General features: G+C 45.0%; 1 protein-coding gene and 1 long non-coding RNA gene across 5 annotated transcripts in view; one reads left to right on the top strand and one right to left on the bottom strand.

The window, feature by feature from the left end:
- Positions 1-1,187: 1,187 nt before the first annotated feature.
- Positions 1,188-9,913, bottom strand: LOC139273123 (uncharacterized). The gene is made up of 3 exons (XR_011595021.1): positions 9,722-9,913; positions 2,877-3,008; positions 1,188-1,338 (listed from the first exon to the last, which is right to left on the bottom strand). It is a non-coding gene; the product is annotated as an uncharacterized lncRNA (long non-coding RNA).
- The window catches only part of LOC139273122 (follicle-stimulating hormone receptor-like), a 311,116-nt gene continuing 307,329 nt past the window's right edge, over positions 9,794-13,580 (top strand). For 3 of the 4 annotated variants that reach the window (XM_070889535.1, XM_070889532.1, XM_070889534.1), the window contains exon 1: positions 10,072-10,356. In XM_070889535.1, the coding sequence (XP_070745636.1) occupies positions 10,121-10,356 (236 nt within the window). In that variant the 5' untranslated portion in view covers positions 10,072-10,120. Of the gene's footprint in view, positions 9,880-10,071; positions 10,357-13,580 lie in introns of those variants that run through there. The other variant, XM_070889531.1, reaches the window with a different exon arrangement.

Below are 13,580 nucleotides of genomic sequence, written 5' to 3'. Positions count from 1 at the left end.
TATGTCAGTCCGGCCATCCCGGGAATCAGTCTGGTGAATCTTCGCTGCACTCCCTCAATAGCAAGACCATTCTTTCTCAGATTAGGAGACCAAAACTGAACACAATATTCCAGGTGAGGCCTCACCAAGGCCCTGTACAACTGCAGTAAGACCTCCCTGCTCCTATACTCAAATCCCCTCGCTATGAAGGCCAACATACCATTTGCCTTCTTCACCGCCTGTTGTACCTGCATGCCAATTTTCAATGACTGATGTACCATGACACCCAGGTCTCATTGCACCTTCCCTTTTCCTAATCTGCCGCCATTCAGATAATATTCTGCTTTCGTGTTTTTGCCACCAAAGTGGATAACCTCACATTTATCCACACATTATACTGCACCTGCCATGCATTTGCCCACTCACCTAACCTGTCCAAGTCATCCTGCAGCCTCTAAGCATCCTCCTCACAGCTCACACCGCCATCCAGCTTAGTGTCATCTGCAAACTTGGAGATATTACACTCAATTTATTCATCTAAATCATTGATGTATGTTGTAAATGGCTGGGGTCCCAGCACTGAACCCTGCGGCACCCCACTAGTCACTGCCTGCCATTCTGAAAAGGACCCAATAATCCCGACTCTCTGCTTTCTGTCTGCCAACCAGTTCTCTATCCATATCAGTACATTACCCCCAATACCATGTGCTTTAATTTTGCACACCAATCTCTTGTGTGGGACCTTGTCAAAAGCCTTTTGAAAGTCCAAATACACCACATCCACCGGTTCTCCCTTGTCCACTCTACTAGTTACATCCTCAAAAAATTCTAGAAGATTTGTCAAGCATGATTTCCCTTTCATAAATCCATGCTGACTTGGACCAATCCTGTCACTGCTTTCCAAATGCGCTGCTATTTCATCTTTAATAATTGATTCAAACATTTTCCCCATGACTGATGTCAGGCTAACCGGTCTATAATTACCCGTTTTCTCTTTCCCTCCTTTTTTAAAAGGTGGTGTTACATTAGCTACCCTCCAGTCCATAGGAACTGATCCAGAGTCGAAAGACTGTTGGAAAATGATCACCAATGCATCCACTATTTCTAGGGCCACTTCCTTAAGTACTCTGGGATGCAGAATGTGAAACTAGCTACAACAAGGAATATTTGAGGTGAATAGCATAGATGCATTTATGGGAAAGCTCGATAAACACATGAGGGAGAAAGGAATAGAAGGTTATGCTGATTGGGTTAGATAAAAAGTGTGGTTGGAGGCTCATGTGGATCATAAACCAGTTGGGCCGAATGGCTAGTTTCTGTGCTGTAAATTCTATGGCCTGGGGAGTTCCTTCGCGTAACCTGTGGAGAAGAATAGAATCACTGACAGCAACTTTTGGATTTTTGTATTTATCTGCGCAACTGCATTCCTCATGATACCAGTTTCATCACTTAACTGAAGAACTACAAGTCTGCAGTAACATCCATAAACCCTTACAGAAAAGGTTATTATGTTAGCTTCAAGAACGAGTTTGAGTGCCATTTTTTGTCATCAGTATGAACGCTCTCAAATTGGATCACCCTCCTGATAGGCCACTCCAATGACATAATTAATGGTGAAATCTGCATCCTCAGGTGATAGCGGGGTTTTCTCAAATGTGCAGCTCTGCAGCAACTCTCAAGCTGTCAACTTCGTCGTGGGCTGCACGGTTTACAATGGAATTACCCTGGGACATATGGGGGCTCCCCATTGATTTTGTGAGGAAAGTTTTTGTTTAAATCACTCAAAGTTCTCCTTAAATTACTTAGCATTTTTAATAACATTGGGTATAGGTTGAATAAAAAACACTTTCCCAGACTTCTCTTCCCATTTAATGACATTCAAAATATTTATTTTAAGCAATACCATTAATAAGGGAATATATTAATATTCTTTTGTCAAGTTCACAGTTTTATATATGGTTTTGATAATTGTCTATGTCACATACTGCTCAGTTTTCTGTAATGTTTGAACATATGAAAGTGTTTTTTTAAGAAGTGGATAAAATTGCCACAGCAAAACATGTAAATAAAATTACTTCACAGCAGTTGTACATACACAACATCATGACTGTTTGCCTGGAGAAAATCTCTGTTCTGTATTTGTTGTCATTCCACACTTTCTGTCATTTTACAGTGACAGTGGGGCTACACTGTACTTTCTTAGTAGGTTTATCAATCACATTTAACAAGAAAGAAAGAACTTGCATTTATATAGCACATTTCACAACCTCATGGCTTCCCAAAACATTTTACAGCCAATGAAGTACTTTAGAAGTGTAGTCACTGTTGTACTGCAAGAAACTGTGCCCAGTTTGGGTACAGCAAGGTCCCGCAAACAGCAATGAAATAATGACCAGATAATGTCTATCAGTGGTACTGGTTGAGGGATAAATATTGGCTAGGTCACCAGGGAGAACACAACTGCTCTTCTTTGAAATAGTGCCATGGGACCTTTGATGTCCACCTGAGAGAGCAGACAGGCCTTGGTTTAATGCTTCATCTGAAAGACGTCACCTCTGACAGTGCAGCATTCCTTCAGTACTGCACTGGGGTGCCAGCCTAGATTTTGTGCTCAGGAGTGGAACGCGAACCCACAACCCACTACAATGGCAGGGAGTGCTGCATGATATCACTGTGGGAGATGGCATTGAATCCATCTCCCATTGCTGTGTGCAAAGAGGCAAGTGGCTTCTTGACACGGTGCTTCTGCTGTACCAGCCTTTGTCTGAATACATTAAGGCCTGTATCCCTGTAGAGCTCACGAGGGGCACCCAGCACAATGAACCTCAGCTATATACCAGCTGTTTCTTTATTAAGCACAAGCTCTGCTGCTCCTTCCTCTGTGCTCAGTGCCTCACCTTCTGGTTGCTCATCCTCTGCACTACCTACTATGGTAAGTATATATCTGTTTAAGCTTGCTTCAAATGGGTATGCTGATGGATGATATTGTTCTTTAGGTATCGCTGGCAGTGGACTAGATTTTTCTTGATCTGTGAAAACAGCAGATGGTGCCTATGGTTACTACATAATCATTCCATATGTTATTAAGTAATTGTTCTTGACCAATGTACACGGACACGATCCTGTAATATATTGTATGAATCATAGAATATCTGATTAATATGGTGGTTACCAAGAGTTCTTCTTGATATTCCAATCTCCCCAGTTTCAATCTGCTTATGACTCTCCATGCTAGATACATTCACAATTCTTTTGTCATATGATGTGACTATATTGACTTATCAAATCCACAATGGAGACACAATGAGGTAGGAACTGATTGTAGCCCATTATTTTGTGCATAACCTAAAGCACGCAGATAGCAGGAGCCCGAACCAAGAGACCTGAGGCGTTGTCTGAATTGGGCCCTCGGGCCACATTTCAAACATTTGGGCGAGCTGCCAGTGCCTGCCATACCTCCAGAGGCAGTTCGCCTATTTCAAGGGGATTAATTTCTGAGCTGCCTCATCAGAATCAGTTTGGGATCATCTGGAAATTTGACCAAATTGCATTGTGTGTTTGAATCCAAGCCAGCGATGTAAAATAGATGTAAAATAGATACTGAAGAGGTCCCAATACCATCCCCTCGGCCACCCCACCCCAATATAATTCCTCTAAATAGTATCCACTGTTTTCTTTCCTTCCGTGGATTTCATATCCAGCCCCTGACTCCTCACAAATTTGAGTTTAATTAATAACTTTTGGAAGTCTAGATATCACTTCCTCAAAAAAGTCAAAGAGGTTGATTCGGCAAGACCTTTCTCTTTTGAGTCTACATGGACCATTGTTTACTCGGCTATTACTATTAGCTTGGCTCTGTGCTAGCATGCTCACATCCGAACCAAAAGGTTGGAGGTTCAAGTCTCAGTCTTGTGCATTTCTGAAAGAGTGCTGCATTGTCAGAGATGCTGTTTTTCAGATGAGATGTTAAACTGAGGCCCTGTCTGTCTGCTTTCAGATGTCAACTGTGGCTCTGAGTCAGAAGGTTCAAATTCTACTCCAGAGACTTGAGCACAAAATGTAGGCAGACGCATTGGGGCAGTACTGAGGGAATGTTGCACTGTCAGAGATGCCATCTCTGCCCTCTCAAGTGGAAGCAAAAGATCCCATGGTACTATTTTGTAGAAGAGCAGGAAAGTTCTCGTTGGTGTCCTGGCTAACATTTATCCCTCAACCAACATCACTAAAACAGATTAATCAGTCATTGATTTTGTCATGTATTCAACTGTCATTGTAACCCATGTATAAACTGACCGAAGTCGTACTCCGTGAGAACACTGACCACTAGGTGGTGAACTTGTGGGCGACATTCCTAACCTGGACATTCAGGTATAAAAGGGGAAGCTCCACCCACCTTCATCACTTCAGTGCTGGAATAAAGGTTACTGGCCACAGAGTGACCTTCTCTCAAGTATGGGCCTCGTGTGCATTTGTACTGTACAGTAAGGACATATCATTGGCGACGAGAAACTGGGATTTAAACCACCGTGAGCATGGCCACTAGCAGCACAGATGAGAGGTACTGTGTTGGTGATGTTTGGTACGATTTTACTGAGAGACTACAGCAAAGTTTCGTCACTAAGGAATGACTGGGACAGGATTCGGCCGAAAATTGCAGGGCTCATCTCCTGACAGTTTGTGGATCCAGGACGGACTCCCAGATGAAGGACCTTCTAGCGCCAGAGAAGCCGGCGGACAAAAGTTTTGAAGAGCTCAGTAAGTTGATCGGGGAACACTTTAAACCGCCGAGCATGCACATGGCGAGACACCGGTTTTACACGCACCGGCGGCGAGAAGGGCAAAGTGTTCCAGACTTCGTGGCAGACCTCCGGCGACTGGCGAACCTATGTAAGTTCCCAGATGCATGCAGAGCGGAGATGCTGCGAGATTCTTTTATTGAGGGCATCGGGCACGCTGGGGTTTTTCAGGAAACTGATTGTGACCAAAGACTTGATCCTGGAAATGGCGTCTTTGATGGCCCAGACATTTATCTCAGGGGAGGAAGAGACCAGAATGATGTTTGACAAAAATCTTGGTTTAAATGAAGCAAACGGACAGGGAGTCAACATTGTTAATGCGGCACACAGTTCTCCAGGCAGACAGGAGCATTCGGACATGCCCAAGCATGTAGTTGAACCCAAAGGGGGAATTCAACAGAGACAATGGCTAGCTGAACGGCGATTCATCGCAAGGGACAATGCGGCCAGTAATGGGGCCATCAACACCTGTTAATGGTGCGCTTAAGGACAGTTACAGAGACAGTCAGAGACGATCGACTGGTAAGGGACCTTTTGTTTCCAACAACGGCTCATGTTGGAGGTGTGGAGGCAAACACACAACCAGAGCTTGCAGGTATCAGCAATATACCTGCAGAAATTGCAACGTCAGCAGTCACTTGGCGCGTATGTGCAGGAAGCCTGCAGCCAGGTTGATGTACCAGGAGGGTGGGCCCGATGTAAGCCCTATGAGGCCAAATGGAAACCGGGGGAAATCGCTGGAAGCTGAAGTTCAGCGAGTTCATGTGGAGCACATATCCAGTTCATACACCAGGATGCCACCGATAATGTTGAAAGTGTTCCTCAATGGCATCCCAGTATCAATGGAGCTAGACACGGGGGCCAGCCAGTCCCTGATGAGTATCAAACAGTTCAACAAGTTGTGGGCGTCCAAGGCCAGGAGTCCAAAATTATTGCCGATTGACGCACAGCTACGGACATATACAAAGGAGATCATTCCGGTGCTAGGCAGCGCCACGGTAGTCATGACCCACAATGATTCAGAGAACAGGTTGCCACGCTGGATTGTCCCGGGGGACGGTCCCGCACTATTGGGGAGGGGTTGGCTTGCTATCATGAACTGGAAAAGGGGCGATGTCAATGTAATTTCTTCTGTGGAGCAAATATCATGCTCACAGGTCCTGGACAATTTTGACTCATAATTTCAACCCGGCATTGGCACTTTCATGGGGACCAAGGTAGTGATTCACATAAACCCGGACGCCAGGCCAGTACACCACAAGGCCAGAGCGGTGCCGTACGTGATGTGGAAAAAGATAGAAGGCGAATTGGACCGCCTGCTGAGGGAAGGCATCATCTCGCCAATCGAATTCAGTGACTGGGCGAGCCCGATCGTGCCGGTGCTCAAGGCGGATGGGTCGGTCAGGATATGTGCCAATTACAAGACCACCATCAATCGGGTGTCACTCCAAGACCAGTACCCGCTACCGAGAGCGGAGGACCTCTTTGAGACGCAATCCGGTGGCAAACTTTTTTCAAAATTGGACCTGACCTCAGCCTCCTCAAGTCGATTCCAAGGACGGTGGTTTTTCAAGATGACATCCTCATCACGGGTTGCGATACTGAAGAACACCTCCACAACCTGGAGGAGATGCTACGCAGACTGGACCGGGTAGGGCTGCGACTGAAAAAGGTGAAGTGCGTCTTCCTAGCTCTAGAGGTAGAATTCCTGGGGATGAGGGTCGCAGCAGACGGGATCAGACCTACTGCGTCCAAAACGGAAGCGATCCAGAGAGCACCCAGACCCCGTAACACGATGGAGCTGCATTCGTTCCTGGGGCTCCTGAACTATTTTGGTAACTTTCTTCCCAAATTGAGCACGCTGTTAAAGCCGCTGCACATGCTCCTATGCAAAGGTCGTGAATGGGTCTCGGGGGACAGCCAAGCAAGGGCTTTTGATAGAGCATGCAATTTGTTATGCTCCAACAATCTGTTAACGCTATATGGCCCATGTAAGAAACTTGTGTTAACGTGCGACGCGTCGTCCTATGGGGTCGGGTGTGTGTTGCAGCGTGTTAATGCCAAGGGTCAGTTACAGCCGGTAGCTTATGCCTCCAGAAGTCTGTCCCCGGCAGAAAGGGGCTACGGGATGGTAGAAAAGGAAGCGCTTGTATGTGCATATGCAGTAAAAAAAGTGCACCAGTACCTGTTTGGCAGGAAATTTGAGCTGGAGACAGATCACAAACCCCTAACATCCCTTTTGGCCGACAACAAGGCCAGAAATGCAATTGCATCGGCCCGCATACAGAAGTGGGCACTCACATTAGCCGCCTATGACTATACAATTCGGCACAGACCAGGTACTGAAAACTGCACCGATGCACTCAGCAGGCTCCCGCTAGCCATCAGCGAGGGGGCAACCGAGCATGCTGCTGAGATGGTCATGGCTGTTGAAACTTTCGAAAGCAAAGGCTCACCCGTGACAGCCCATCAGATCAAAGTCTGGACAAATAGAGACCCGCTATTGTCTCTAGTCAAGAAATGTGTCCTGAATGGGGACTGGGCAGCCAGGTACGGGGCATGCCCTGAGGAATTCAAATGATTTCACAGGTGCAAGGATGAACTCTCGATTCAGGCCGATTGCCTACTGTGGGGAAACCGAGTAGTCATGCCCCAGATGGGCAGAGAGATGTTCATCAGAGAACTCCACAATGAGCACCCGGGCATTGTCATGATGAAGGCAATTGCCAGGCCACACGTTTGGTGGCCATAGATAGATGCAGACCTGGAACTTTGTGTTCGCAGGTGCAACACATGTGCCCAGCTGTGCAATGCATCCAGGGAAGCCCCCCTTAGCCCCTGGTGCTGGCCCGCCAAGCCATGGCCATGCATCCATGTGGACTACGCAGGTCCTTTCATGGGAAAAATGTTTTTGGTTGTAGTAGACGCCTACTCCAAATGAATCGAGTGTGACATTTTAAATTCAAGCACATCCTCTGCCACGGTAGAAAGTCTACGGGCAATGTTCGCCGCCCATGGTCTACCGGACGTCTTGGTCAGCGACAATGGCCCGTGCTTTATAAGCATTGAATTCCAGGACTTCATGGCAGGAAATGGTATCAACTATATCAGAACGGCACCGTTCAAGCCGGCCTCAAACGGCCAGGCGGAACGAGCAGTGCAGATAATCAAACAGGAGATGCTCAGAATCCAAAGGGTTTCCCTACAAAGCCGCTTATCACGCCTCCTGTTGGCCAATAGATCCCAACCACACTCACTCACAGGGGTCCCACCCGCAGAGCTGCTAATGAAAAGGATTCTAAAAACCAGGTTATCCCTTATATACCCCACCATGAAAGAAATTGTAGAGAGCAGGCGCCAGTCACAATGTGACTACCATGATGGAAATGCGAGGGTGCGATGTATTTATGTCACTGACCCTGCCTTTGTCCTCAACTACGCTGCAGGGCCTAAATGGCTCGCAGGCACTGTGATTGCCAAAGAAGGGAATAGGATTCTGGTAGTTAAACTTACCAATGGACAAATCTGCCGCAAACACGTGGATCAAACAAAAAGGAGGTTCAGCAATCCCATAGAAGAAGCAGAGGATGAACACGATGTAGAGTTCATTCCTCCACAGGTGACCGAACACCGGAACCAACCGGAGGAGAGCCCAGTCACTGTGGGCAGTCCGGACAGGCCTGAGGCACTGCAAACAGCAGACACTCAGGCCAGCGCCCAACAACTGGAGCCCCAACTCAGGCGCTCTACAAGGGAACGTAAACCACCAGAGAGACTTAACCTGTGATCCCAATAAGACTTTTGGGGGAGGTGATGTCATGTATTCAACTGCCATTGTAACCCATGTATAAACTGACCTAAGTTGTACACCTTGAGAACATTGACCACTAAGTGGTGAACTTGTGGGAGACACTCCTAACCTGGACTTTCAGGTATAAAAGGGGAAGCTCCACCCACCTTCATCACTTCAGTGCTGGAATAAAGGTTACTGGTCACAGAGTGACCTTCTCTCAAGTATGGGCCTCGTATGCATTTATACTGTATAGTAAGGACATATTAGATTTTGTTGATGTTGTGGCCAAGCTACTGCATTTGCCTACAAAAAATAATCGTGACTGTAATTCAAAAGTGTTTTTGGACATCTTGAAAAATGTGAAAGGCAAGTTCTTTATTCCTATTATGGTACAGATAATCCTCAGGTTTATTCCTGGTAACTGATTCCATTATTTTACACTGTATTTAAATAAAACTAATGTTCCTAGTTGCACATGTCAGTTTTGTTGCCCTTTTTGAAAATGACCACCTGTTTCCACTCTACTTGTCCATCTCCACAGTGTCCCATTGTTCCCTAAAAGCGATCGTTATTCCTTCTCACATCTCTTTCCCAATTTTTCTTAGTATTCCAGCATAAATATCACCTAGCCCTGGGGATTTATTTATTTTTAAGTCTTTTAGCCATCTAAGCCTTCCATCTCATTTATGTTGAAGTTATTGATCCTGCCTCGGCTATCTCTTCTTGGAGATGGCATGATGCTCATGTCTGTGAAGTCTTGGTGGAAGCAGAATGATTACTATTCTGTTCTCCTCCTCAGTTTCAAGCCCATTTCGATCTTTTTTATGGTTTCCACCTCTTCTCGAACTGCCCATTTATGTTGAAGTTTTTAAAGAATTTCGTACTTGCATCGCCACGTGTGCTTCTCCCCAGATCACTCATTGACCCTTTCAGCACGATCCCGCATTCCCTGTATTGTTCGCAGAAAAGTATTCCCCTGTTTTACTTTCACGGTTCCATAATGTTGCATCCAGGCTATTTGGACAACCACCAGTGACTTAAAAGGTTCTACGTTTTGTTTTAATAAACAGACTTTAAAATAATTTGTAAAATGCAATCATTTATATTTCAAAAGTGATTGTTCTCGTTATACGCGTTAAATTTCATCACTCACTTGAAATGCTTTTTTCTATTCAATTGCTGTATCGAGTTTTATCAACATGGTCCCCAGCAAGGTCTTCGGTGGATTTGTTAAAGCACATAGTTACCGTGCGGTCGGCAGCAAGAGCAAAGAAATACTTATAGAATCAGACAAGTTCGAAAAGTGCTCTGGTAAGTTTTCTTAACCATGTAAGACTAGCCTTTGACAAAGGGTCCCAGCCAGGGGTTCTGAGCTAAATGGAGAAGAAAGTGTCAGACCACCCAAGTGAATGCCCCAGAATGTGATTGGATGCACAGTGTGAATGATGCTGACTGTTTCCCCTTGGAAGTGCCCCCCGCCCCGCCTCCGGGATGCAAATAACATTGAGCTCCCTGATGCGTCTTATATTTTTTACAGGACGGTCAGTTGAAGATGCTACAATTAACTTTATTTTTAAGAGACGGACATTTCTTGGCTCTCTCAGAACTATGTGAAACACACAAAACAATGGCTCGGGTTTTCGTCTTGCTACTTTGCCTGGTTTGTGATCCTAGTTCCTGCGCTAACTGTCCCGAGCTTTGCAGCTGTAAATCGGATGATCATATCATTTGCGAAGACACCAAAGTCGATCATATTCCGAAGGATTTCCCTGGAGGCTACAGTAAGCTGTGAGTACACAACTCCTCACTTTTTAGTTTAATTGAGGTGGGACAACTGTGGGAACATATAGAGGCACAAGAAACTGAAGTGAAATTGAACTCCAACCCGAACACAAACCCTTAACACTGGCTCAGACTGACTGTAATTTCGACCCTAACCCTAACTTTGACACTCCGAGTCTGATCCTGACCAAAGCATCAATTACTGTGAAAGGGGGCGGAGGAGATTTACTTTCGTTTATCCAGAATTTGCTGTGTACTTTTGACAGCTTTATTATTCATAATTTCCCTGCAGCATCCACTTGCCGAAATAATGAGCTCAAAGTTGTTCGATAATTCACGACGTGTAAAGGTTTCAGATCAGGGATTTCTAGCTTGTAACCATTTCAATCGTGCTGTTATTTAAATGCGAAACCTTGGAAGTCCTGCTGTGGAAAAGAAAGAACTTGCATTTATTTAGCGCCTTTCAGGACTTCCGGACGTCCCAAAGCGCTTGGCAGCCGATCAAGTTCTTTTGAATGTAGTCACTGTTGTAATGCAAGTCAACTGGGCAGCCAATTTGCGCACAGCAAGCTCCGACAAACAACGATGAGATAAATGAGTAGACCATCTGTTTCAAAGATGTCGGTTGGAGGACTGATGTTGGCCAAAACAGCAGGAGAATGCCCCGACGTTTGTGGCACCGTGTGAACGTTTATTTCCCCCTGAAATGCGAGAAGGGGCCTGGGTTTAACGTCTCATCCAAAAGACCACATACCTCTAACAGTACAGTACTCCCTCAGTATGGCACTAAAGTGTCAGCCTGGATTATGCGCTCACGTTCCTGCAGTGGGACATGAACCAGTGTGTGGTTCTCAGACAAGAGTGCGACCACAGAGCCAAGGCTGAATTCTTAGCTATGCTTCTTCAGTTAAAATTTCCAGGTGGTATCACTGAAGTGAGGTGAGACATTTGGAGTAATATTGCAGATGGTGGTTACTGTGGGGATCCATTTCAATCAAAGCTGGGAGAAAAATACAATACTCAACAAGCAAATTGAGGCAAAATGTGTGTATGTGTGGGGGGGACGTGGGGAGGGGAGACGGGGGGCGGGGGGAGCCGAGAAAGAGGAGAGGGACAAGAAAAGCTATTATCAACACACAAACAATAATATCCAGATTAATCAAAGCTAGCCACAGCATATATTGGTTTTACAATGAAGAACTATATCAGAATTAATTATATAACGGCCTTTCCTAAATACGGTCTTTTTAAAGTAACACTTTAGTCCTACTGCTGCTCAGTTGCTCAGGGCTGAAGAGCTGTGTGATGTGGCACAACATGCACTATTGCTCAAGCGCCTTGCAAAGGTCTTCCTGGAGACATACGCTGGTTACGGGTTCATTTTCATTATAGAATCAAACAAGTTACATTTAGGATAATTATAGGAATAAACAGGGTGATGAGAAAATAACAGTCGAAGAAATGTAGAGGTCAGGGAATCTTCCAAAACAGATCACAGAACATAACGGCAAACTGGATGTCAGAAAATGCAGCATGAATTTAGGGTATAGTCCAGAATGTAATTAAATTAAGGTCAGTCCCAGTGTTTAGGATTGAGATGTTTTATTACTTGTGAATAAAAGAAAATTAAATGTCAGTGTTGTAAGTGTTGTAGTTGTTTATGACCTAAACACCCAACACCATCTTTACCGGATATAAAACAATGCAAGTACGGGAACTGCCTTCAATGAAATTCCGACTATAGTATATTCATATCATATATAGTATCTTCAAGTTTGGAGAGCCGCTTGGCAAGTTTTCCTCTGTATCCAAAAATAGATTCAATCATGTAATTGTTAAACTTTGTTGCAGTAACCTATTTACTCGCATTCAAAATCAATTTAGTTCGGTATATAAAGTACTAGATTCGTAAAAAAAATCAGAACTTTCATCCTCTTAAAAAAAATCGGCAACTCCGTTTGGCATCCCAGCTGAGGTGTGGTACAGCAAGAACACCGCCACAAACTGTACAGCACACTCGTCACAGTCCTCCTGACATCACAGACTCCACGTAAAGCCTCCACCCTATGCTTCACAGTCCCAGCCAGTGGATTCCCCTGCTGGTGGAAAAGTGACCAGCTGATTTCTGATATTCAGAGATTCCCTGTCCTGCCGTGCATGTGCAACCGGTCCAGAGATTGTCCAGCTGCCTCCTGATCTTTGCACGCCCCCTGATGCCTCCAACACATAAGTAAATCAGCCATAAGACTCCCTGGGGTAGAGTTTCCGGTTAAGGGGCAATCGGGAAATTGCGTCAACATTCACTCGAAATTGCGCTGGTTAGGTTACTGCTCAAGTTTCTGATAAAACGAATTTGCATAATCACAAATGTAACATCTTCGATAAACCAGCATACTCGGGCAGCTTCATAGAATTTAGTTTTCTTTCCCACTCCAGGGACTTGAGCACAATAATCTAGGCTGAAAATGTAGTGCTGAGGGAGTGCTGCACTGTCCGAGGTGCGTCTTTTGGATGAGACGTTAAACCGAGACGCGTCTGCCCTCTCAGGTGGACGTAAAAGATCTCATGGCACTATTTCGAAGAAAAGCAGAGGAGTTATCCCCCGTGTCCTGGCCAATATTTATCCCTCAATCAACATAACAAAAACAGTTTATCTGGTCATTATCACCTTGCTGTTTGTGGGAGTTGCTGTGTGCAAATTGGCTGCTGTGTTTCTCAGCAGAAACTCTAACCCTCCCACCCCCACCCAGTGATTTGGGATCCAGCAGGGCCTCCAATTCATTTTAAAATCAACTAACTGACTCCCGACATTCAGAGACCCCCAGTTGCACAAATTGCTGGCTCTCAGGAAGACTACAACTGCCAAGAGATATGCCACTGAGGCGCCAAAGTGTCCAGAAACCAAAAACTGGCTCTCAAGGAATCCAATCCATGCAGAACTGACCAGTTGAATTTCAGACTTTATTTTTGCGCTATGTCATTGAGAAAAGACTAAACAGATCAAGATAGGAAGCAAGCCAAAAGAAGTACAACTATGCATCAAATCAAATAATAGTATAACTGTGTAATTGAGATAACATATAAACAAAAATAATTTAAAAAAATACATTAACTGACGGAGCTAGAAACATATAGCAAGTCAGTCAGCTTCTGTGGAGAGAACAGACAGTTGGAATTTCAGGCTTGTGTTTTTGTTTATAACTGTTCATGTCAATCAAATCATGGGAAAA

Source organism: Pristiophorus japonicus, chromosome 9 (assembly GCF_044704955.1).
Source record: "Pristiophorus japonicus isolate sPriJap1 chromosome 9, sPriJap1.hap1, whole genome shotgun sequence".
Classification (NCBI taxonomy): domain Eukaryota; kingdom Metazoa; phylum Chordata; class Chondrichthyes; family Pristiophoridae; genus Pristiophorus; species Pristiophorus japonicus.
Note: the sequence above shows the minus strand (reverse complement) of the source record. Positions and strands in the feature narration are given on the sequence as shown.